The sequence below is a fragment of the Cervus elaphus genome, chromosome 25 (genome assembly GCF_910594005.1).
Source record: "Cervus elaphus chromosome 25, mCerEla1.1, whole genome shotgun sequence".
Taxonomy (NCBI): Eukaryota; Metazoa; Chordata; class Mammalia; order Artiodactyla; family Cervidae; genus Cervus; species Cervus elaphus.
In genome coordinates, this window is record NC_057839.1 from 5644043 (window position 1) to 5670199 (window position 26157).

At 49.3% G+C, this 26157-nt stretch overlaps 1 protein-coding gene across 2 annotated transcripts in view; it reads left to right on the plus strand.

The window, feature by feature from the left end:
• The window catches only part of DOCK2 (dedicator of cytokinesis 2), a 484628-nt gene that overhangs the window by 443234 nt on the left and 15237 nt on the right, over positions 1 to 26157 (plus strand). For both annotated transcript variants that reach the window (XM_043887430.1, XM_043887429.1), the window contains exons 39-46: positions 3572 to 3661; positions 5426 to 5530; positions 8580 to 8721; positions 14671 to 14752; positions 16155 to 16239; positions 16956 to 17042; positions 22263 to 22439; positions 24037 to 24120. In XM_043887430.1, coding sequence (XP_043743365.1) covers positions 3572 to 3661; positions 5426 to 5530; positions 8580 to 8721; positions 14671 to 14752; positions 16155 to 16239; positions 16956 to 17042; positions 22263 to 22439; positions 24037 to 24120 — 852 coding nt within the window. The remainder of the gene's footprint in view (positions 1 to 3571; positions 3662 to 5425; positions 5531 to 8579; positions 8722 to 14670; positions 14753 to 16154; positions 16240 to 16955; positions 17043 to 22262; positions 22440 to 24036; positions 24121 to 26157) is intronic.

The following is a 26157-nucleotide window of genomic DNA, read 5'->3' on the forward strand; positions in this document are numbered from 1 at the left end:
GAGTGGGTTGCCGTTTCCTTCTCCAATGCATAAAAGTGAAAAGTGAAAGTGAAGTCACTCAGTCCCGTCTGACTCTTCGCGACCCCATGGACTGCAGCCTACCAGGCTCCTCCATCCATGGGATTTACCAGGCAAGAGTACTGGAGTGGGGTGCCATTGCCTTCTCTATAAGACCTGGTACATACTACTAACTTGTTCAGTTTTTAAAAATATTTATTTTTTAAGGGCTTCTCTGGTGGTTCAAATGGTGAAGAATCCACCTGCAATGCAAGGGACCCAGGTTTGATCCCTGGGTCAGGAAGCTCCCCTGGAGAAGAGAATAGCTCTATCTACTCCAGTGTTCTTGCCTGGAGAATCCCATGAACAGAGGAGCCTGGTGGGGTCACAGAGGAGTCCGTGGGGTCACAAAGAGTTGGACATGACTGAGCATGATCACATTTAGTTGTCTGTGCCAGGTCTTGGTAGCAGCATGCAGGATTTTTTTTTTTTTTTTAATTGTGACACGCGGACCCTTAGTTGCAGTGTGCAAACTCAGTTCTCTGCCCTTGAGGCACCATCTGACTGCCTGCTTCCTCTCACAAGCTTTCCCTGAGTCCTCCAGCTTACCTACAGCCCTACCTCTCCTCTGAATGGCCAGGCCTCTTACAGTTCATCAGGCACAATTTAACACTTACTTTTGGCCTGTTCTGTCACCGCAGTTCATTGCATCTCTCTTAGTGTGATCTCCCCACCTTCCCTGAAAAAATGAAATGAGGTAATGTCTGTGGAAGGGTTTATAAATTCCCAGGCGTTGAGCAGTTGAAGACTGTGTTTATAATTTATGGTCCTAAGCCTCTTGAGGGCAGAGACTCGGCCCTCTCTGGAGCCTCCTGTCCTGCTGGACGTCGAGTCTGAGCTCACTCTTGGTTTATCGGCTGATTAAGTCCGTCACAGTGGAAAAACCCTGAGAGGACCTGTCAGGCCTTGTCCTCTGCCAGTATCCGACTCAGCCAACCCTTTGCTGAGCAGAGAGGAAAAAGGCGTAAGCCCGGGTACTAAGGGGCGTGTTACTAGTCAGCAAAGCCCACATACGGGTCATTTTTTTTTTTTTTTTTGCACATAACCCCTTGGTGTTGTGCGATAATGGGGAGGAGGAGGGCGGGAACAGGGTGCCGCTAAAGCGCTTCAGGGGCAGAGAGGAGGGGGCGGATGGGGATAGCTCCCTCTATGTGCCTCTGCTGTGGGGGCTTCTAGAGTGAAGCCCAGACTCTTCAGCATCCCTTTGACTTCCTCTCTCCATACCTCTCCTCATGGAGACTTTTTGATCTAGACACACAGAATGACTTTCTACTCCTTAAGTCCTCTTGTCATTACCTGATGAACTCCTCCACATCCCTCAAACCCAACTAGTACATCTGTTTATGGTACGCTTTACCCACTTCTATTTCATGAAAGCAGAGACTGTCTTGTCCATTTTTATCACTGTCCCATCCCTGTGTACCATGCCCAGCAGCCAGCAGGTACTCAGTAACCAGTGTAAGAGACTCAGGGATCAGTGACCGGCAGAGGTCCTAGTGACCACACAGGCAGACCTGAAGGACATTCCAGGCATTCAACTCCCTGCCTATCTCTCTTCTTAGCCCCTCACTGATCCCTTAACACACAGGGGGAGTACTTCTGGCATAGTATGGTGGAAAGTTGGCAAAGACCTCCACTTGAGTCAAACAGCCCCCTGGCCCAGTCCCGGGGCTTTAACCGCATCTTCTCGTTCAGGCTAAGGAGAAAGAACCAGCCCATACTCATCTGTGGACTTGATTCCTCCTGGCACGTAAAACATTTTTATGCTGCTCACTAAGCTGTCCATGGGTTTACAGCCGTGGCTCCTCCACTCAGCACTTGCTTTTATTTATTTTTATGCTTGGATGCAGAGAGAGCACTTCTGCGACAAAGCACACACTGCATTTTGGCAACCTCCCCTCTCTCCTCCCCCTCCTCCCCCAACTTCTGCATTTAGGTGCATCTTCCATTTGAAACCAAATTTAAAATGTAATGGGTGTCCCTTGAGATTGCCAGATCTCCAGCCCACCCAGCACCTCCCTCTGCCTCTCTGTAGAGGTTCCTGACCCCTTTGATCTAGGATGGAAGGATGATCTATTGGTTTCAATTAAAATGGAGCAGATGGAAATGACCCCCTCTGTCCAGAGGATTTTTTTCAGAATTTTTTTAAAGATGCAAAAGACCTGTTTAAAAAAAGTTTTCATCACTCTTTTAAATACTCTAGTACCTCCTCCACCTCCACGCCGCCCATTGCTCACTCACCCTAAATAATGTATTTAAGAAGTGATGGTATAAAGGTTTATTTATGCAAGATGAGTAAGTTCTAGACATCTCTGTACAACACTGGGCCTATAGTTAACAATTTTGTGTTATGCATTTAAAAACCTGTTAAGTGGGTAGATCTCAGGTTAAGTGTTCTTACCACATTTGTTTTTTAAAGTGAGAGAAAGAGAAGGGTGGAAGGGAGGGAGGGAGGAAAGTTGGCCAAAGGGAAAAAGAAAGTGATGGGATTGGCAGAGTGAAAAGATCCCAGTAGCAAACATCAAGAGAACTGAATCTGGCTCCAGCTCTATCCTCAGAAATTCGCTGCTTGCTTATTTTCTTTGTGAGCCATTTTTCTCTGGGAAATCTCTGGTGGCCCAGATAGTAAAGATCCACCTGCAATGCAGGAGGCCCAGCTCTGATCCCCGGATCAGGAAGATCCCCTGGAGAAGGGAATGGCTATCCAATCTAGTATTCTTGCCTGGAGAGTCCCACAGACAGAGGAGCGTGGTGGGCTATGGTCCATGGGGTTGCAAAGAGCTGGACGTGATGGAGGGACCAGCACATTCCCTTTCTAAGGCAGGGGTTTGTGTTTTAACTGGAGGAAAGTTTCTGTGCAGTGTTTACAGAGCTGTGCTGGTTTCTGCTGCACAACAGCGTGAACCCGTCGCGCACACACCACGTATACCCCTGCCTCCCGAGTCCCCTTCCCTCCTGCCATCACACCCCTCTCGGTCATCACAGAGCCCTGGACCGGGCCCCCTGTGCAGTATAGCAGCTGCCCACTGGCTCCCTAGTTTACACATGGTAGTATACATGTTTGTCAATGCTCCTTCCTCAGTTTGGCCCACCAAAGCTTAGCATAAGGTCAAGGGTCATTCTCAAGTGCACTTCCTGGCCCTGCTTTAGGCTAGGGCTTTGACCTGGGGTGGATGCTCTGCCGGTCTGAACCTCTGTTTCTCATCTGGAAAATGCAGGTGCTGCTACTCACCTGTCAGAGGGGTTGTGAAGATCCAGAGAGCATGTAAATAAAGCACTTAGCCTAGTGTGTGGGTGTTCCATTATTTATCAGGAAACCAGGGTGAGAAGCAGAGGACAGGCCTGCTTCTTGGGATGCATTTGGTTCCCTGGGTGTGGGGCTGGAGCTGGGGCCGGGCTACAGGGAGGCTTGTGGCTCAGTCCCAGGTGTGGAGCTGCCCCGGTGCCTTCCTCAGCAATGGCTCTGCAAGCCTGGAGGCCCCTCTAACCTTTGTCTCCGTGACCTTCCTTGTAGATGTGGGAAGAGGCCATCAGTCTGTGCAAGGAGTTGGCAGAACAGTATGAGATGGAAATCTTTGACTATGAGCTGCTGAGCCAGAACTTGGTAAGGAGTCTCCAGGGGGAGCCGACTGCCCTGGAGGTTGGGTGCTTGGGGCTTTGGCTGGGCAGAGAGGCTGGAGAGAGGGGGAGCCAAGGCAGGAGGCCATGTGGGGTTAAGATACCGGGAAAGGAACTGAAGTTGGGCCAAGCTGAGCCAAACTGTGCTGAGCATCTCCCTCCCAGCTGGGAATATTTCCAAAGGGAGGTCTTCTGGGAAAGCTCATCAGGCACAGTTTCTTGTATGGAGCGCTAAGTACCTGCCCGGTGCTGGGTTGTTGCCACTGGTGCACACCCCATAAGCACTGTGCCGCATTTGCTGTGAAATTCTCACAAATCACTAAACCAATTAGATAAAAAAGCAAATTCCTGCTTTCTGATTAACAGATAAATCACATTAAAGTGCTCCCCATCTGGCCATTCCCATTAGCTCCTCAAAGCTCGTGATTTGGCGGGGAAAGTGGGAAGTAGGGGGAAGCAGAGGCCCAGGCTGGCGGGGAGGTGGCCTGCGGGGCTGCTCTCCCCACACGGATGTCCTGGTGGCCTGAGACCCAGGACTCCAGGGCCCCATCTGAGCGCATTTCGAGAGGTTAGTCAGTCCACCTCTTTCTAGGGAACTGTGAAATGAGAGTCAGAGTGCTAGAAAAGGATTGATAGCTTGTTCTGGTAGGGGGATGGGTATGGAATATAGTGTTCTCAGGTATGATGTCAACACACACACCACTTGCACCAAGAGTCTGCCTGAGTCTGCCCACATAGATGTCTGCAGGTATGGAGGTACACACACTTTCTAATGTATGCAGTACACATGCATACATACACACAGACACCTATAGTGCCTGAAATAGGAAATGGCAACCCACTCGAATATTGTTGCCCAGAGAATGCCATGGACAGAGAAATGTGGAGGGCTACAATCCATGGGAATTGCAGAAGAGTTGGATACAACTTAGCAACTAAAACAAACAAATAATCTGTACTAACAACTACATATTTCCTGTGTTATGGACTAGACCATCACCACCACCACCCATGCACATCCATGCATGCACACACACCCAGTATACATTCACGCACCCCCTAATGGACGTGTATGGCTGTGCACCAAGCCCACATCACACAGGTTCACATCCAGGGCCACACACATTTATCTTCCATGTTGTGTTCAGTGTGAAATGCTGTCATCTGCGAGCTGCACCATTCTATTTTACGTGCCCTGTCATGATTTCTCTGCAGTTAATAGTGATTGGAAGATGCCATTAGGTGTAAAGTAAAACACAAACTCTTTTCAAAGATGTTAAAATATAAAAGCGCGCACCTCTTGGAACTGGTGAAGTACGTTGGGTGTGCATACACAGGAAGAGATCCATATCCAGAAACACTTCCCCATCTATAGACCGCCCCAGACACACTCCCGGTGGGAGCAGAGTCACGATGCTGGAGGGGCTCTGAACAGCCGGCAGGGCTCAGTTCCCTACTTGCTGGATGCCCTGAGATACCACTTCTTTATCGGCAAAGCAGAGATACACTCCCTTGGGATTGTTATGAGGGTGATGCAAGTACGCGTGTTACTGTAGGTAGGATGATTAACAGGGTATCTGGTATATTGTAAACATATCACTATCATGATGACAGACAGTTCCGTGAATATGCAAATATGTGCACTTGGCACATTTGTTCTGGTGTCATGATCACGTCTTAACCCCTCAGAGCTGAATGTGCCTTTAATACACATCTGTGTTGTTACAACCTATGACTTCTCTTCTTTCAGATCCAGCAGGCAAAATTCTATGAAAACATCATGAAAATCCTGAGACCGAAGCCAGACTACTTTGCTGTTGGGTACTACGGCCAGGGTTTCCCCTCGTTCCTCCGGGTAAGTCTGTGGGTGACACGGACACAGGCCAGAGTCCCGGGGCCCTGGCCTCTCGGTTCACCCTGCTCTTTGAGGTTCTGCTTGAGCTCAGATCCTAACCCTCAGATCCCTAACCCTAACCCTCCGGTGTCCACGTGCTGTCCCCTTCCCCTGCATTTCCTCAGTCCCCCTCCATTAACAGCTCCTCAGCCACCCGCTGTGTTTCTCTACATACATGGCAGCCTTGGCTGTCCTGTGAGGCAGTGAGCACACCATCCCAGGGACGAGGTTCTTGGAGAGGCCGGAGGAGCTCTGCTACCCAGCGGGAACTGTATTGCACAAGTTCTCAGACCTTTTGGTCTCAGGGCCACTTTGCCTCTTAAAAATATGATCAAGGTCCCCAGAGAACTTCTGTATTTATACACTTTATCTATCTGCATTTATGACACCCAAAATTAAAACTGAGACAGTTTAAAAATGCAGTTGTCCCCTGGTACTTACCAGGAATTGGTTTTAAGACCCTGTGCAGAGAATAACACCTGAGGATCCTCAAGTCTTTTATATAAAATGGTGTAGTGTTTGCATACAATCTCCTAAATGGTTCAAATCACCTCTAGATTACTTACAATACTAAGTACAATGTAAATGCTTTGTAAATAGTTGCTAGAATGCAGCATACTCAAGTTTTGCTTTTTGGAAGTTTCTAGATTTTTTTTTCAAATATTTTTGAATCATGATTGGTTGAATCCATGGAATAAGATCCTGAGGATATGAAAGGTTAACTGTTTAGTACTAGTTATGGAGGGTTCATCAAAAAAGCAAGAGAGTTCCAGAAAAACATCTATTTCTGCTTTATTGACTATGCCAAAGCCTTTGGCTGTGTGGATCACAATAAACGGTGGAAACTCCTGAAAGAGATGGGAATACCAGACCACCTGACCTGCCTCTTGAGAAACCTGTATGCAGGTCAGGAAGCAACAGTTAGAACTGGACATGGAACAACAGACTGGTTCCAAACAGGAAAAGGAGTACATCAAGGCTGTATATTGTCACCCTGCTTATTTAACTTATATGCAGAGTACATCATGAGAAACACTGGGCTGGAGGAAGCACAAGCTGGAATCAAGATTGCCAGGAGAAATATCAATAACCTCAGATATGCAGATGACACCACCCTTATGGCAGAAAGTGAAGAACTAAAGAGCCTCTTGATGAAAGTGAAAGAGGAGACTGAAAAAGTTGGCTTAAAGCTCAACATTCAGAAAACTAAAATCATGGCATCCGGTCCCATCACTTCATGGCAAATAGATGGGGAAACAGTGGAAAGAGTGTCAGACTTTATTTTTCTGGGCTCCAAAATCACTGCAGATGGTGACTGCAGCCATGAAATTAAAAGACGCTTACTCCTTGGAAGGAAAGTTATGACCAACCTAGATAGCATATTAAAAAGCAGGGAAGTTACTTTGTCAACAAAGGTCCATCTGGTCAAGGCTATGGTTTCTGCAGTGGTCATGTATGGATGTGACAGTTGGACTATAAAGAAAGCTGAGCACTGAAAAATTGATGCTTTTGAACTGTGGTGTTGGAGAAGACTCTTGAGAGTCCCTTGGACTGCAAGGAGATCCAACCAGTCCATCCTAAAGGAGATCAGTCCTGAGTGTTCATTGGAAGGACTGATGTTGAAGCTGAAACTCCAATACTTTGGCCACCTGATGTGAAGAGCTGACTCATTGAGAAGACCCTGATGCTGGGAAAGATTGAGGGCAGGAGGAGAAGGGGATGACAGAGGATGAGATGGTTGGATGGCATCACCGACTCAGTGGACATGGGTTTGGGTGAACTCTGGGTGTTGGTGATGGACAGGGAGGCCTGGCATGCTGCGGTTCATGGGATCGCAAAGAGTCGGACAAGACTGAGCAACTGAACTGAACTGAACTGATGGAGGGTTAACAGAATATGAAGGGTAAACAACTTATTTAAAAATGACAAGAATAAACCCATCCTGACTTGACTTGAAGTTGCTTCAGTCATGCCCAACTCTTTGCAACTCTATGGACTATAGTCCAGCAGGCTCCTGTCCATGGGATTTCCCAAGCAAGAATACTGGAATGGGTTGCCATTTCATTCTCCAGGGAATCTTTCCAACCCAGGAATCAAACCCAGGCATTGCAGGTGGATTCTTTACCAGCTGAGCCACAGGGAAGCCCAAGAAAACTGGGGTGGGTAGCCTATCCCTTCTCCAGTGGATCTTCCTGACCCAGGAATTGAACTGGGCTCTCCTGCATTGCAGGCAGATTCTTTACCAACTGAGTTATCAGTTGGAAGCCTGAAATGAGGATCCAGGTTTGGAAGCATTGATACAGGCATGACTTTGGACAGAAGAGCTTAGAGACCATTAGAGGCAGCACAGTGGCACAGATAGGGTCTAGAACAGGGTTTCTCAACCTCAACTGTATAGATATTTTAGACTAGATAATGCTCAGCTATGCATTGAAGGATTCTTGCCCACTAGGTCCCAGGATTGCTCCTCCTTGGAGTTGTGACAATCAAAACTGTTTCCAGACATAACCAGGATCCCTTAAGAGGCAAATCACTGCCTGTTTAAAAAGTACTGGTCTAGAAGAAGCTTACGTATCAGGGAAGGATAAAGTGTGTTTCCATGAGGCCTGGTGATGAAGAACCCGCATGCTGGTCCCTTCCAGCCCACAGGTTCAGCCCATATGGTCCATTAAAGGCAGGAGGGAAACTCTGTGGCCATGTCAATGGGAGAGTGGGTGTGAAAGTGGAGTGAGGAATTGCCCTGGAGGCTGCACATAGGATGGTTTGAAGAAAATGTTCTCAGCATCCATGATCTCTTCTCCCTTTAGAACCAATCCTTTTAAAAAAAGTGGTGTGCCCAGCTAGAAGTGTGTGAGCTGAGGTTCCATCCTTTCCCTGGAGGGGAGACAGGGAGTGGAGAGATCTCTAGGCTGTCACCACAGCCCTGTGCTCCTGACCAGCCTCCCAGCTTGGCTTGAACCGTCTCCTAGCCTGGGCCCTGGGATCTCTGACAGATGTCCTTTCTCTGCAGAACAAAGTGTTCATCTACCGAGGGAAGGAGTATGAGCGAAGAGAAGATTTCCAGATGCAGCTGATGAGCCAGTTCCCCAACGCAGAGAAGATGAACACAACCTCAGCGCCTGGGGATGATGTGAAGAACGCCCCAGGCCAGTGTATCCTTAACAAATGCCCCTGCCAAGGGCTGGGCATGGGCAGCCCTGCCAGGAATTCAATCCACAGAGCCCTTTCCTAGAGCTGGGAACTGCTGCCAGAATCACTGCAGTGGTGCCAATTTCAGTGTCCAGTGCGGGATCCAAAAAGAACCCATCTCGGGAAACTGTAAATGTTGCGTTCATTGATAAATTCACTCACTCACTCATTCCTTCTTTCTTTGTGATGATTACCATCAAGCTCTGACTCTTCCAAGCATTTCCTTGTACAGGGAACCAGAAATTACACTCACAAAGTGGTCCTACCTTCAGGGAGCTTCCAGTCTAGCAAGTGAAAGACATTTACAGCATCATTAAATAGGTATTTGTAAAAATGTGATCAATGCTATAAGAAAGCCCTGCTGGTTACCATGATTGGGAGGGAAGGGAAGTCTTCTTTGAGGAAGGTGATGTTGAAGGTGGGTGATGAGGTGGGAAAATATCCTAGACAGAGGGAAGGAGCATCATATGCAAAGGCCCTGAGGTTCCAAGAACTGAAATGGTGCCACATTGCTCTTATAGAAAAATCAGAACTCCTGAACAAGCCTGCAAGGCTACCCTTCCTCTGGCCCCTGCCTGTGTCTCCAACGTCACTGCCCCCAACTTTTCCTTCCCTTTCTCATGCTTCTCTGGCCCACAGATCTTGTTTCTGCTCCTTAAACATGCCCAGCTTGTTCTTGCCTCTGTGCCTATGTGTTTTCTCTTCTCTTTGCTTGAGATGCCTTTCCCTCAGCTCCTTTCTCACCCATCAAATCCTAACTCAGGGTCACCTCCCAGAAGAGGCCTTCCTTGGTCACCGTATTGGAAGTCTTCAGTACTCTGCTGTCTCAACCCCTGTTTGTTTTTGTTTAGCAAACTGATCTCAATCTGTCATTATCTTTTGTGAGTTCAATTGTAAAACTACTTCATACATCGTAGTGTACATATGTCAACTGAATACCACGGAGAGAAAAAAAACAAGAAGGTGCAATCTGTTCATAGGGCGTATGCTGTGTGTGCTCAGAGGTGTCCAATTCTCTGTGACCCCAAAGACTGTAGCCCACCAGGTTCCTCTGTCCATAGAATTTTCCAGGCAAGAATACTAGAGTGGGTTGCCATTTCCTCCTCCAAAAGATCTTCCCAACCCAGGGATTGAACCCATGTCTCTTGCATCTCCCTGCACTGGCAGGCAGATTCTTTACCACTGTGCTACCTGGGAAGTCCAGGATATATATCAAGTTAACATTAAAAATACATTCCAATATACAGTAGGTGCAGACAAATGCTGTTTGATTCCACTTATACGAGGTACCTAGAATAGTCAAATTCATAGAGTCAAAAAGTATATTGGTAGATGCCAGGGCCAGGGAGTGGGGTTTGGGGAGGGGCGATGGGGACTTGGGCTTCCCCAGTGGCCCAATGGTAAAGAATCCACCGGCAATGCAGGAACCACAGGAGATGTGGGTTCAGTCTCTGGGTTGGGAAAATCCCCTGGAGGAGGGCATGGCAACCCACTATAGTATTCTTGCCTGGAGAATCCCATGGACAGAGGAGCCTGGTAGGTTGCAGTCCACAGGGTCACAGAGAGTCAGACATGACCGACGTGACAACACGCACACACGCATGCACAATGGGGACTTAGTGTTTAATGCAGGCAGAGTTTCTGTTTAGGAAGGTGGAAGGTTCGGGAGGTGGGTGATGGTGAGAGTCGCACAGCAGTGTGAATGCACTTAGTGCCCCTGAGCTGCAGAGTTAAACATGGGTAAAATATCATGGTTTCATTATGTGACTTTTACCACAGTTGTTGCTCAGTTGCTCAGTCATGTCTGTCTCCGCGACCCCATGGACTGAGGCACTCCAGGCTTGCCTGTCCTTCACCATCTCCCAGAGTTAGCTCAAACTCATGTCCATTGAGTCAGTGGTGCCATCCAACCATCCTGCCCTCTGTCATCCCCTTCTCCTCCTGCCTTCAGTCTTTCCCAGCATCAGGGTCTTTTCTACAATAAAAAGGATTAAAAAAAAAAAAAAGAACTAGCACAGAAGCTCCAGGAAGGCAGAGACCCATGCTCTTGCTCACTGCAGTGATCCTCAAAGGAAGCTCTCAGAAAACATTTGCTGGTCAACAGAAAGAGAAAGAAAACAAGAGAGAGGGGAAAGGGAGGGGAGCTAGAGAAAGGAGGGAGGAGGGAGGTATGGAGGGAGCGCGCTGTCTGGGGCACACAGAAGGTCAAAGGGACAGGAGACGGTGCTAGTGCGGCTGGGGAGGTCTGGTGGGAGCAAGGCTCCAGTGCAGCAAAGCGTAATGTTCACCAGGTCAGGAGCTGATGCTCCAAGGGCTGCATGAACCTAGTCCAGCTCCCGTGTTGTGCCCCGTAGCCCAAATTAAGTTACAGCCTTTAAGATGGGGCTGACAGGTTGCACGGCTGGTCTGCTAAGTCTGCCGAACCTTAATGCAAACATTTTCCCCTCGGGTGATACATATTCATCTGTAACCTTTTCATTATGCGCGCCTGCCCTTCATGCCTGCTCTACCATGGTTATTTGCAGGAGGAAATGTAACCAGTGGCAAAGCTGACTGGTTACACATGTGAGTTTGGTTACAGGCGAGACATGGGATTAGTCTAAGGCCCTGCTATGTGGATGTCCTGGTATTGAACAACTATGTGGCCTTGTAACTCATGGTGGGAGGAGAAAGCGTGTGTTACTGGGCTGTGTCATCATACGCAGGTCTGATTCAGCTCCAAGAGTCAGGCGGAGAGGGAAAGGGCTGACATTTGCTCAATGTCCTCTTCATGCCATGCATAAGACTGAAGGTCTTGTAACTAGATTTTTCTAATCCCCATATAGACTTCCCTGGTGATTCAGTGGTAAAAACAATCTGTCCACAATGTAGGAGACTCATGTTTGATCCCTGGGTCTGGAATAGCCCCTGGAGAAGGAAATGGCAACCCACTCCAGGATTCTTGCCTGGAGAATCCCATGGACAGAGGAGCCTGGCGGGCTACAATCCATAGGGTCACAAAAGAATCGGACATGACTGAGTGACTAACAACAGTAACAATCCCAATAAAACTCTATTAGGTGGTTATTAATTGTCCCTATTTCATAGAGAAGTACATGAGGCAGAGAGGTAAGGTGGTTTGCCTAAGAGTACAAAACTAGTTAATGATGGAGTTGAGATTTGAACTCCAAGGTCTGCCTCAAAGTCTGCATTCTTTCTATAATGCCATCGCTTTCATTTAAGATTAATGAACAGTGTTCTCTATTAACTATTTTAAAGTGATGGCATGCCAGGCATTTTCATTCATTGTTTAATTTTATCCTCATAATAATCCCATGAGTTGAGTATTCTTACTCTCTGTATTTTAAAAATAAGAAAAATGAGGCTCAAAAATGTAAACAGCTTGCACAAGGTCTCAGAAATTGATGGAACTAAGAGTTAACCCACGTCGGGTGTTTGCAAACTCTGAGCCCTTAATGCTCTGTTCTGTTGCCTTCCTGTGTTGCGTGACAAGCAGTTTGGAAAGGTAACAGATCCAGCGTCTTCTCACGTAGGTACCCGAGTAGGGGAAGACACTTGAAAGCAAAGGTCTCGTAGGTGAGTGTCTCCTGTTCCCCACTCACCCCTCTGCCATTTAACACATAGGGGGAGGGTGCAGCCGTGCAGCCTACTGGATGTGATTGGAGGGTAATGTCACTGGCTTCTTCAGGACAGGTTTGGGTTCTCCTCTAGGACCAAATAGCAGACGTGGCTTAGAACCTCCTTCAGTACAGAGTTTGGCAGACTTACTCTGAAGGGCCAGATGGGACACATTTTGGTCCCTGTCACAGCTGCTCACCTCTGTTGTGCTCGGGGCGCCCCATGGGTAGTCCATAAATGGATGGGTGTAGCTGTGTCCCAGTAAAACTTTATTTATGAACACTGAAATTTTAATTTAATATTGTTATCACATGTCACATAAGACTCTTTTTTTCAAATATTGAAACTATAAAAACTCTTCTTAGCTGGGAGCCATACAATAACAGGCAGTGAGCCGGATTTGACCAGAGGGCCATAGGTTGCCAACTCCTGCCCTAGACTTAATCCAGAAAGAATTCCCTCCCAGAGAAGGCTGTCTGCTGTAGAGCTTGAGATAGAAATTAGTCTTCCTGAGTATTATGTGACTTCTTCCAATAAGGCTTACTCGTTTGTACTAAGCGTTACTAGTTCCTGGCCTCTCCTCTCTCATTGTCTCTGCCTCTGTCTCTCTCTTGATCTCTCTCTTCCTCTGTCTTTCTCTCTGTCTCTTTCTGAGGGACTCTCATTGAATGTGGAAGTGCTCTTCAGCAGTAAAACAGTTACATCCCTGACATGTTAGTGTAGAGTGAGTTTACTGAGTGAGGGAGAATTGGATCTAACTTGGAATTACGTTTTGGCCATTTCTTTTCTGTGAAGGAGTCCCAGCGCCTGCATCAGGAAGCTCCCAGTCTGGCGGGGAGAGCACTCTAGGGAGGAGACAGCGAGCCGGAGAGACGAGAGTTCTGTGTTCAGATGCGATGCCGTGGAGGGTCAGGAAGGAAGGGGACACCTGGCTGAGGGTAGACTGAACTTCATGGTGGTATGGAGAAATAGTCTAAGCGAAGGGAACGGGATCATCTGTTGCATACTCAGAAATAATGGTGGGAAATGGGTTGGAATCCTATTGGAATATTTGAATAGTTCATATTCAAAAGTAGCATATTTGAATGCCAACAAGAGGAGTATGCGATTTCTTAATTGGCAGAAATGTCAGGCTCAAGGGAAGATTTTTCAAGTTAAGGTGGACATCAGGTAGAATAGAGGGAGGAGAACCTGGGCACCTGAAAACGAGAGGAAGGTAAGGAAGCCACGGAAGCTGGGAAGGGAAGTAAGGTTCGGGGTGGGACCGGTGATGACTGACCTTGTTTATTTGGTTTGCCACATTATTGACTGACAGTGAACAAAGGTCTAGAGCAGGCGTGGCAGAAGTCTGGCACACACGGTAACTCTTCTGTAGCCTGTGCCCATGGCAGGCATCACTAATCAATCATGGAGCTCTTTCCCTCTGAGCTTGGACACGGCCTTATATTCCTGCCCCAGGCAGTTGCTCTCAGAGTGCTAGATGGCATGTATTCACCTGCCCTAAAGCAGGGCTTCTCAAACCGCAGCATGCGTGTGCATCACCTGAGGATCCTACAAAATGCAGACTGGGACTCATTAGATCTTAGGTGGGCCCTGGGAGTCACCGGCTCTAACAAGCCGTCAGGCAAGGGCGATGCTGCTGCTCAGCGGGGAGCCCCAACTATAGGCAACGAACCCTGAGCTTAGGGTTACAGACCCAAATACAGACTGTTGCTCTGTGCTCACAAGCTGTGTGACCTTCACCATGTTGTTCAGCTTCTTTGACCTTGATGTCCTTTTCTCTGGAAAGCATAATTTACGTTAACAGCACTGGTTAATGGAACCAGAGAGATGAAAGGAGACCAAGGGGAGACATTCTCTGCAATCAGTCAAGAGCTATAAATGCATTAGGCGTTACTCTTGTTCATGATAATAGTATAGCAAAGATTCAGTTCAGTTCAATCACTCAGTCGTGTCCGACTCTTTGTGACCCCGTGGACTGTAGCCTACGAGGCTCCTCCATCCATGGGACTTTCCAGGCAATAGTACTGGAGTGGGGTGCCATTAAGGACTATTGATACTAACCAACTGTTAGCAGAGGCTGAGCCCTTGGTCGGGGTTGCCGCTCTGATAAGGACCATGGTGACTGCTCAGTGTCACTAGGACCTAGCATCTTGAAGTTTGTCACTCGTTAAAAACTTGGCCCCAGAGGACTGTCCTGGGGGGCGGGGGGTCTCAGCTGGGACCTGCTGTGCTTGGAACTGCCCCCCACCCCTGACCAACACGTTGTGAGCTCTTAACTACAGGAATTGCAGACATCCAGTGTTTCACCGTCCAGCCCGTCTTGGATGAACACCCAAGGTTCAAGAATAAGCCGGTGCCTGACCAGATTATAAAGTAAGCCCCTCAGTTCAGGGGAAGGAACGTGGGGAGGAACATTCTGTGGGGCTGCCAAGCAAGCAGAGCCGGTGGGAGGACAGGCCTTGGTACCCTTCTATCTCAGCCTGTTTTCCATTTCCTTCCTGGAAGAAGCATCACCCCCATGAGCCCTCTGGGCCCTGCCCCTGGAAGGCTGACACCAGGGGTGGCCGGGAGGAAGAGGGCGGGCTCACCCTGCGGCCGGGGAGTCCTTAGGAAGCAGCGATGGGCTTCACTGAGTGGGACATGGAGAGTCTGTCACTCAGGTTGGTCCCGGAGCGGCTCCAGGAATCCACCACCGGAGAGTGTGGGCGACAGGGCCATGATGCTTGGGCTGAGCGCTTTCTCCAGAGGGACATCTTTTAGGTGTTTGTGAAGGTTGGGCATTGACCGTGGATGTGTCTAGATTACGATTTAGAAAGGGTGCATCACGGGAGTTCCCCCCGTGGTTAGGGCTCAGTGCTTTCACTGCCGAGAGCCAAAGGTCAATCCCTGGTCAAGAAACTTTAAGACCCCACAAACCAGAAAATTTAAAATATAAAATAAAATAAAGGAGGCATTGGAGGTAGCAGCATGAAGACAAGAGTGATCTGTTTAACACCAGAAGCCAAGGTCAGGAATGAGGCGGCGAAGCGGAAGGTCTGTGGGATCTCTGGGCGGCAGGGTGGGTGGTGCCCACTCCAGGGGTGCCTCCCAGGGTGAGTGGAGGGTGCCCACTCCAAGCTGTCTGGCTCACCCCCCTTAAGCCCAGATGCCCAGTTTCATGCCTTGAGTGCCTTAGGAGAGGCTTCTTCTCTGGGAGGGCCTGTCCGAGCAGGAGCTCAGTTGTGAGAGGAATGGCTTGCTCTCTGGGGGAGAAGTGGTCTCACGCTAGGGAGGTAGGGGAGCAGATGTAGCTCAGCCTGCATCTCAGCCTTCCGTCCCCATCTCAGTAAGGCCCCCTCGGGCAAGGGATGACAAGCACACAGCCAGCACCATGCCCTGCTGGCTCTGATGCTAGAACAGTCCTAGAGATTCAGGAAGACTGATGGGGGGTAGCCGGGACACCTCAAGGAATCCTTAGAAGATACCTCTGGGCCACTAGTCTAGGACCTTGGATGTATCCAGATCCTTCATCTAGATCATAAGAAGCAATGGCCCGGGCACTAATATGTGTATTAATGATAGAACTTCAACTTTTGGGGTACCCTGAGGGCTGCTATGTTCTTATGAGGGCATACGTCTGACGAGCTTCTAAATCATCTTAGAAGGAAAGCCTGGCTTTAAACGCTGCAGCGAGGGCTCTACCAGACCTAGAGTTCACTGCGGGGGGCCTCCCTGGACAGTGCAGGCTCAGGTCAGGTTTTGCTCTCAGGGGCCTCAGCCTCTTCCTCTCTTGCAGCTTTTACAAATCCAACTATGTGCAAAAGTTCCACTACTCCCGGCCAGTGCGCAGGGGGGCCGTCGATCCCGAGAATGAGTTTGCCGTAAGTGTCTCCTCTCCCCTTCAGCAGCCTCGGTCATTCCCCTGGGCCTCTGTGCCAGCCAGAGCGTGCTCCTGCCAGAAGCATAACGGGAGGGCCTCTGGCCCAAACCCGCAGGAAGGAGCCTGGCTTCTGTTGCGACGATGACACCCGCTCTCCAGGCTCTTCTCCTGGGTTTGTCGTCTCATTTCCTGAGCCTCTCCACTCTCCATATAACCCAGGCCTGGCGAGAGCCGCTGTCAGCCTCGGGGATTGACAGTCCCCAGTGTCCCTGGGTTTCCCAGGACCTGTTTGCTATTCCCAAGGGCCAAGGCTGGCACAATGGGCCAGCTCCAAGTCTCTCTCAGCTCTTTCCCCTCAACTCTGATTCTTCATATTTGGAGGGGGGGCGGTGTCTCTGCCTCTTTAAGAATATGATGATTGATTGCTATACACACACACCCAGAAAATGCAGGTGAATGCATTCAATTGTGCCTAAAAATTATGCCTGTTCAGAGACCCAGGTTAAAACATATTGGACCTAAATCTAGGGAAAGTGTAAACTTCACATTGGGAAAGGATTCTTCAGGGTAAAACGGGAGCGTGTTTCTGGATCTTGTAATTTTTTATTCTGATTCCGGGTGGATAGGAGGCCTGGGGGCCTGGCTGGGTCCCAACTCTGCTGGTCAGGTTTCATAAGTGTGTTGCTTTCCTGCCCCTGCCTCCCTCCAATGGGACAGTCGATGTGGATTGAGAGGACCTCCTTCGTGACTGCATACAAGCTTCCCGGCATCCTGCGCTGGTTTGAGGTGGTTCACATGTCCCAGGTGAGTCTGCCGGCCTCAGGAGTCTCCTGGGACCAGGAGAGGGAAATAAATGCCTTTGTTAAAAGCCGCTGCAGAAAGGAAAAGTGAAAAAGTGTTAGTTGTTCAGTTGTGTCCAACTCTTTGTGACTTTATGGACTGTAGCCCACCAGGCTCCTCTGTCCATGGGATTCTCCAGGCAAGAATACCGGAGTGGGTAGCCATTCCCTTCTCTTCTCTAGGGGATCTTCCTGACCCAGGAATTGAACCCAGGTCTCCTGCATTGCAGGCAGATTCTTTACTGTCTGAGCCGCCAGGCAGGACTCCAGGAATTCCAGTGCAGGAAGGGACCTGAAGCAGCATCGAGTTTACCTGCTTTTAGATTAATTTTTAGCATCCGATAGCTTTTTTCCCCAGAAAATGAAAGGTACCATAGAATCCAGTAACAAACCTGACGAGCGGGGAGTTTCTGTGGCTGGTACAGGTGAAGCAGAGGGCCTGGAACTCCATGGACACATTCAGCTCCTCATATCCTCCCCCACAGCAATTCTTTGGGACCCCTTTGCAGAATCCCGCTATGAACTCTTTTCAGAGTTGGATGCACTAGAGCTCGGAGAAATCATGCAGAGGCAAAGCTCTGACTACAATGCAAATGTATGAACTCCATGTATTTTGTTCCACATATAACATGTATTTTGATTCTTAACTCACTTCAGGGTCTCTGTGTTCTCAGATAGCTAAGGATCTTGCAGCTCCCAGCATGCAAATGGAAGACTAGGGAAACTTGAGAAGCAGGGGTGTATTCAGGATATCTTATTCACTTATTCATTCAGCAAATGTTTGAGTTCCTAACATATGTCAGGCACCTGGAGATTTTACAGTGAAGCTTACATTCTAGTGGTGAAGACACTAAAAAAGCCTGAGTAAATATACGCTATGTCAGCTGGAGAAAAATAAAAGAGAAAGGTAATAAATGGGGGTTATTTTAAGCAGCATGGAGAGAGAAAGTCTTCTGGCTAAATGCCTTTTGAGCAAAAGCCTGGAGGAAGTGAGGGAGTGATCTATGCAAATATCCAAGAGAAGCAGAGGGAATATCCCTTCTGGCAGAGGGAACAGCAACTGCAAAGGCCCTGGGGCAGAACAAGCTTGCATCTGAATCAGAACAAGTGAGGGAGGAATAGCAGTAGTCTGCTAGCAGGTCCTCTAGGACCTTGTAGGCACCATGAGGTCGCCGGCTTTTCCACTGGGTGAACTGGAGCTGCAAGCACAGGAGGGACATGGTCTGACTGACATTTCCAGCTGCGGTTTGATCAGCTTTTAAACCGTCCCCCTTCAGCCCTTAAGGCCCAAACCCCCAGAAGCCAGGTGACCCTCCAATCTCCTTTACACAGGCGTGGCCTAGACCTTAGGAAAATATAATAACAGATGATAACATCAACAGACATTACTGAGCATGTGCTAAACTGTTCATAGGTGTGACCTCATTTAAACCCCTCAACAAGGCTGCGAGGTAGATATTATTATTCTTCCGTTTTACAGATGAGGAAACCCAGGTACTGAGTGAGTTAGTGGATTGTTCAAGGTTAGTGAAAGAGATGAGGTTTGAGACTTCCCTGGCCATCCAGTGGCTAAGACTCCATGCTCCCAGTGCGGGGGGCCTGGGTTCGATCCCTGGTCAGGGAACTAGATCCCACATGCCTGCCTCAGCTAAGAGTTCACATGCCACAACTGTGACTGAAGATCCAAAGTGCTGAAGCTAACACCCAGCACAGCCAGAAATAAATAAACTGACAATTTTTTTTTTTAAATGAAAGAGGTGACGTTTGACTTTAACTTCTCATATCAGGCATCTGGATAGAGCCACTCTCTCCTTCCTCAGTGTGTCCCCAGCCTACCCCAGAGTTAGTGCCCTAGAGAGGAAGAAACGACACATGACCTTTATTCAAGGGACACATTGGTGTATGATAAGCTTAGACAAGTGTTCCAGGAGCTGTGTCAAGGGCTTTATAGCATTATTCTATTTAATCCCACAAAACCCTGTGAAGTACGCTATTATGATTAACCCCATTTTTGAGGTGAGGAATTGGAAACTTTCCACTAAGCTGTGGTCTCCACACACTGGCCCTGGCCGTGCCCTCTCCTCTGGTGGGCTCAGAGAGGTGCCTCTGTTCGTCACTGTCCCCGCGGGGCTGTCGGCAAACAGGGGATCCCTGCTTGCGCTCCCCGCGTGCCCCGGCCACTCTGCCAGGGCGTCTCACCTCCTGATGGACAACATAGCTTGCCTGTGTGTTTATTTTTAATATCTATAATTTTACATATAGTAACATTAGAATATAAGCTCCACTAGGCTGTGAGCTCCAGGAAGACAGGTTTTTGTCCATTTTGTTCCTGGCCATATCTCTGAGTGCAAAGAATAGTCCCAGACACAAAATTGGTGCTCAAGAATAGTTATTAAGTAAATTCATCAACCCATCACTCAATTAATATGCAGAAGCCTATAATATCTGAAGTGGTTCCTTTACTTTATGAACTCATGATTCTGAAATTAGGAAGGAAATAGTCAACCTTGACTGATACCCCCCTGATAGAAGTGTTGGGAAAGCCTCCAAAAAGTTGACCAGAGGAAATTTATCTCTATTAACCTCCCTCAGTTGAGTTACTGAGAATTAAGGATGTTTCAGACACAGAAATTTGATGCCTGCTGAGTGAATTCCTCTCCAGACATTTGTCTTTGTGTTATAGAGTTTGTATCTTGTTCTTGGTGATTTCTTTCATGAACTGTGATGACTGTAGTACAGTTTGTACAGAGGGGTGTTTTCTGATGGGATTCAAGTGCAAGTCTTGCTTATTGAGAGTTCTTTCCTTGTTCTTGGTCCTGAGAATATTTAATCTTTACAAGAAGTTCTGAGCTGGGGGTCAGGGGGCCAAATTCAACCTAGTTATTAAGAGGCTATATGATGTTGGACAAACACAGTGTATCTCTGGCCTTAGTTTCCATCATCTGTAAAATGGACATGAAAAAACTATGGAATTTCATGGGAATTCTCTGGCTGTCCACCCTTCACTGCCAAGGGCCCAGGTTCAATTCCTGGTCATGGAACTAAAATCCCACAAGACACAGTGTGGCCAAAAAAAAAAAAAAAAGATAAAACTATGGAGTTTCCGAGCTGAAAGACACTATGAACGTCATTTAATCCAAGAGCTACAAATCTGAATACCTTCAGAGACCAAGAAGATACTGTAAATATGTGAAATGGTCACATTAAGACAACAGGCAGTGGGAGAAGCTGCAGCAAACTCTTTCAGGCTGAATTAATTTCTAAAAACTTTAGAACCCGTGTGCTGGCTAAATGACAGACCCAGCCCCAGGTTGACCTACAGATCTCCAATGTGCAAACACATCCCTAGTTTCTGTCCATTGGAATTATTTTGCTTATGAAAAAGCTAAAGCCCGCAGATGGACCTTGAGCTGCCCCGGTGATCCGTGTTAAGTTGTAATAATAACGCTTCTCTCATGCAGCTCAGAGGATGCCTAAGACAGACACTGGGCCATGGATTGCAGCCTGTAGAACACGGGCTGCTGCCCCCACCAGGCTGTGTGTGTGTGTGTGTGTGTGTGTGTGCAGAGTGACCGTGACACAGGGACAACCTACTTGCAGGACCTTTGAAGAGACAGCCATCTTCAGAAATGCCCAGAGACCAGGAAAGTGGGTGAGGAGGCTAGGGTTTCCCAGGGATTTAGGGAAATAGTTTAGAAAGATGACCGAGAACGTGGCCGCGAATGCCGGGTCTGCCCCCTCGTACAGTCAGCAGTGGCGGTAACCAGCTGATGCACCTGGTAAAGAGCTGCTGTGAATCAGGTGTCCTGTTATCTCAGCTACTCTTCACTGCGCACTCACAGGCAGGCCCTCTGACGCCACCGTTTCAGCAGACAGCAACACTTAGGGCCCCCGCCTCCAGGAAGGCTTCTCAGGCTTCCTGACCATTCCCTCCAGCCCCGACCCGCCCTGCCAGTGAGTCTTCCCTTCTTAGGACGGAAGCTGTGCCTTGTTGTAATGTCTACAAGAGGTAATAATAACAGCCATCAGCTACTTTCTGAAGTAGATTTTCTTCTCATTTTACCAAAAAGTCAACTGAGGCTTGGAAAGTTTAGGAAACTTGCCCAAGGTCAAACAGATAGAAAAACTGGCTGAGATTTGCACTCATTTTTAATTTGCTTAGTTTAGTTCAGGGGTCAGGAAGCTATGGCCTATGAGCCAGATCCCACCTGCAATTATTTTGGTAAGTAGTTTCATGGAACAAAGACAATCACTGATTCTCACACTAGTTTCTTCCTACAATGATGGTGTTGAGTTGTTGCCACAGACAGCATCTGGCTCTGTCACAGAGAAAGTCTGAAGACTTCTCATTTACTGTTTTGTCTAGATCCTGTGCTCATGGGAACCACAGTTTTGCCAGTTAGCACCTAATGCCATTCTGTTTGCTGCGCTGTGTTCAGTCCTTCGGTGGTGGGTGTCTGACTTGGAGACCTGTGGACTGTAGCCCGCCAGGCTCCTCTGTCCGTGGGATTTCCCAGGCCGAAAATACTGGAGTGGGTTGCCCTTTCCTCCTCCAGAGGATCTTCCTGACCCCAGGATTGAACCCTTGTCTCTTGCGTCTCCTGAAGTGGCAGGCAGATTCTTTACCATTGCGCCACCTGGGAAGCTCAGCGTTCTATTTCTCTTGCTTTTTAAGAGGTATTGAAAGGGTGTTTAGTTTTATCTCCCAACTAAGTGAAGCCCATGTTGGAGCAGTGACCCCGCATATATCAAGTCTCAGGACCTGCTGTGGGCCAGGCCGGTGACTGTATCATCAGCGGCTCTCATCTCCAGCTCAGGGCTCACACATGGTAGGTGCACATCCAGTACCAGATGGTTGGATGGGAGTGTCTCTCACCAGGTAGTAAGAAGAAAAAGCCTCCTTGGAGCACATCCAACCACTGAAACCCCAAAGAGTGCCTGCCACTGCCTACTTCATTTCCCCAGGGAAATCTTTTTCTCACTAAGCAGAAATTCAGCTTGTCACTTCCCCAGACAGCAGACAGCCCCCCGGGCTCAGTAATTACCATGGGAGCCTGCTACAGCCCCTTGGGGAACGTTGCTTCATTTGAATTCCAACCCCAAAGGAAATGAATCCCAATAATTATACCTGTTTTTAAAGCAGCCTGCTCAGGCCCTTTCTTCTTGGTGATCTTGTTTTCAACAGACCACAATTAGCCCTCTGGAGAATGCCATCGAAACCATGTCCACCGCCAATGAGAAGATCCTGATGATGATAAACCAGTATCAGAGTGACGAGACCCTCCCCATTAACCCGCTCTCCATGCTCCTGAATGGGATCGTGGACCCTGCTGTCATGGGAGGGTTCGCCAAGTACGAGAAGGTGAGGGGTCCCCTCTCTTGGAAGGGACAGAGCCATGGCAGGAGGGTCCCGGGCAGACAGCTGCGGCCACTCACCTCACTGCAGCTGTCTGTCCCTCCGAAGGACACTGCAGGTGGTTCGGACCTCATGCACCTCCCAGAGTTCCTACAGCCTGACCCTCAGCTCCTTCCCTCCCTCGATGCCATGCTCTGTGTGGTGCAGGAAGGAGCAGTGGTCTTAGAGGTCCCTTATCCCGCTGGGCACATCCAGGTGCCTCTGCCAAAGAAAGACTCTGGGATGACCATAATCCAGACCATGAAAGTCAGGATCCACCAATCAAAGTCCACGCCACTTGTGAAAAGCCATCTCCTCTACAGATGATGGAAATGACCTCTACAAAGGGGAAGAAGTGAAACCCAGAGTCTGTGAAAATCCAGAAGGGATGGGAGATCAACTCCAAAGAGGGAGTTATTATCTAGATATTCTGGTCATAAGGTCCCTCTAGAAATCCCCACATGTTTCGGCCACAGATTTCATTTTTGAGCCTCATGGTGTTCATGGCAAAAAGGGAAAGGTCATTGGTTATAGAAGTCACATTTTCCACTGGAGGAAAATAATTACTCAGTAAGCGGGGATGGGGTGGGGGTGGGGGCACAGGTTTTCCCAGCACTGAGATAGAATAGAAAGTTTTCTTTGATTTTCACCTAAGCCATACAATTAATGGGACGTTGAGGGAAAAATGGTCAACTCATTCTCAAAAATCTCATGATGAATTTCTTTTTTTTTCCTTGAGTTATTGCTTTTTGTTTATTTATTTATTTTTCATTTATTTTTATTAGTTGGAGGCTAATTACAATATTGAAGTGGTTTTTGCCATACATTGACATGAATCAGCCATGGATTTACATGTGTTCCCCATCCTGGTCCCCCCTCCCGCCTCCCACCGGATTAACTTTTCTATGTCATCCATTGATGTAAGACTAAGAATACGACACTCTAGTGTAATTCAGGGACAGTAATTCCAGTCAGTCCTTCCAGTTGCCCTGGGATACCTCACACAGCCATCACTGGTAACCCTCTGTTCATCCTTGAGGGGTGATAAGACGTGTCTGTATACTTGTGCACACACTGAGCACGTGAGCCCAGAAACAGCTGGGCTGCCGAGGTCCCACACCACAGGGAGGTGAGCGGGAAAGACCGCCGGGTGGACTTCCTCACTGAGCTTCTTCCTGGGGGACGATGCGCTGAACTGCAGCAGAAGCCCCTGCAGGATTTCCTGACACGTGGTTGCCCCCAGCCCATCCCAACACCAGAGGTTCTGATTCAGTCAGCCGGGGTGGGGTTTGTTCAGTGGTGATGCTACTGGTCGGGAGACCATCCCCACCCCCCATTTAACAACTGTTTCCCTGGGGTTTGTTTGTGACCCTTTCCCAGTGGCTATTGATCTGAGCCCTGGGGATAGGCGACACGAATCCCTGAGTTCCCTGACTGTTGCCCATCTACATAGCAACGGCCTCACTCCTGCCCCTTTCAAATGGAATCCTCTCCCAGCAGAGAGATGCGGGGTGGGGCTCCCCAAAGGCACAGGAAACCCCCAATGTCCTGTCTGTCCCCCCAGGCCTTCTTCACTGAAGAGTACGCCCGGGAGCACCCAGAGGACCAGGACAAGCTGACGCGCCTCAAGGACCTGATCGCCTGGCAGGTACAGCAGAGCTGGGCTGGGGGCCCGGCCCTGCGCCCTCCTCTGCCCTGCTGGCCGGCTTGCCCTCCGCCGGCCGCTGGCGGCTATGGCCTGGCTTTACTTGTTCTCCTGCCCTTTGGCTTTGGACCTTTCTTCTGACTCTGTCTTCACCTGAGCGGGCACATCCTGGGAGTGGATCCGGGGCCTTGCCTCCTTGGGGTGCGGCCTGGCCTGTGCAGGCGTGCTGCGCTGTGTGTGTTGCTGGGACTGCTCTGTTGGGCGCTGAATTCAGGAGGTGGCCTCTCCCAGTGGGGCCGAGATGAAATCCAGGCTCCCGCACGCCTCCCACCACCACCCCCTGCAGCCAGCACCCGCCAATCAGATCCGGGAGACTCCGGCCCCCACTCCCACCTCCCCTCCTCCTAAGGCTGACCCAGTTTATCACAGTTTATGCTCAGATGGATACCAGCTTTCAAACATAATCAAGGCCTTGGTTTGGTTGGTTTGGGGTCAAAGGCCTGCCCGCCACACAAGCTGCTGAGCCCCTGGAGGTCCAGCCCCGGGCCTCAGACAGACTGTTCTTCCTGCCTGCTCTCCCCTGCTCCCTGCGTGTCTTTCATCTGTCTGTCCCCTCCCTGCACCCTGTCCCTCCGTCCCTTCCCTCCGCGTCTCCTCTGTGTCTCACTCTGCACCGCCCTCTAAGGAGCTCTCTGCTCCCCCTCCCCTCTCTGACTCGGGCCCTCTCTGCTGTCCCCTCACACCTCACTCCTGGCTTTGCTTCCCTTCTGCTTCTTTCTCCACTGCCCTCCCTCCTTCTCTGCTCTTTCTCGGCTCCCTCTCCTGGGTTTTCTCTCCCTCCATCTCATTCCTACTCCCTGGAGAAGAAACGATCCACAGACCCCTCCCCAGGGGTGATCAGAGGACCAGGCTCCCAGTCTGGGCCTGCAGCACCCCCTCCCAACACATCCCTGCTCTCCAGGCCCACCCAGCCCCCAGGACCCAGGGTGGGCTCCAGAGGGCGCGCTGGGGGGCTTCGATCAGGGCCAGCCCTCCCTTCTCGCCAGTCACAGCGCAAAGAAAGGTGAGCTGTGGTGGGGAGTTTTTGTGACTCCAGGGAAATCAGGAATGTGAAGCATTGGGTGCAGCCTCTTTTCTTAAAATAAGAATTCCTAATTCAGGTCCTTCTCTGCCTCTGCCAACTTATGCAAAGTGAGGCCTTAAAAATGAACCGCCAGCGGCTGTGCAGCGCACTCTCCTGAGTGCATTCTCTGTGTCTGCAACTTTCTCCCCCTCCTTACCTTGCGCCTCTTGTCATCCCGAAGGGCCCCAGCTTTTGAGGCCACCGTGTCCTTTAATGCTCAAGTAATGATGCCCACCCTCCCCCTGCCCAGCTTGGGAAGCAGGGAGTCTCAACCTTGGTTGGTTTCCTGCTTCCATCCTTCCTGGGGCACCCCAAGGAGGGCGAAAATGCACACAAATGTGTCTGGTTGTCAGGCCTCATTCTCCGTCCATGTCACTGCCCTGGCCTCACTGCTGGGCGTGCCTTATCCCCGGGGAGGGGACTCTCTGGGCCGTATCCTCTGCACCCGAGGTATGAACTGGACTGTGGCCCCACAGTGCGGCTGATTCCAGGCTGTGCCTTTAGGAAATTTTTCCAAAATCTTTCCGTTAAGAAAGGGACACCACAAGCAAAGAAGGGAGACTAAAAGCCTGTATTGGATGTTACAGCCTCTAAGAGCCCTTGGCTAAGCATCCTCCAACAGCGCCCCCTAGTGGAGAGCGTGTGCCCTCCCCTTAGCACCAGCCCCGCCTTTTCTGCCACACTGCTGACGGAAGCCCACCAGAGGATTGCCCTGGACCACGTCCCTCCCACTCAGAGGCCAGCATCCTAAATACTCAAGAGACCAAGAGACGCTGCCCTGCTCAGGGTGAAGGTGGCCTTTCTAACATTACACACAGCAGATTAATTCCTCCTCCTTCATTTCTTTCCATTCATTCTTGCAACTTATATAATATATATTGAGCTCCAACTGTGTGCCAGGCTTGGACCCACTCCCT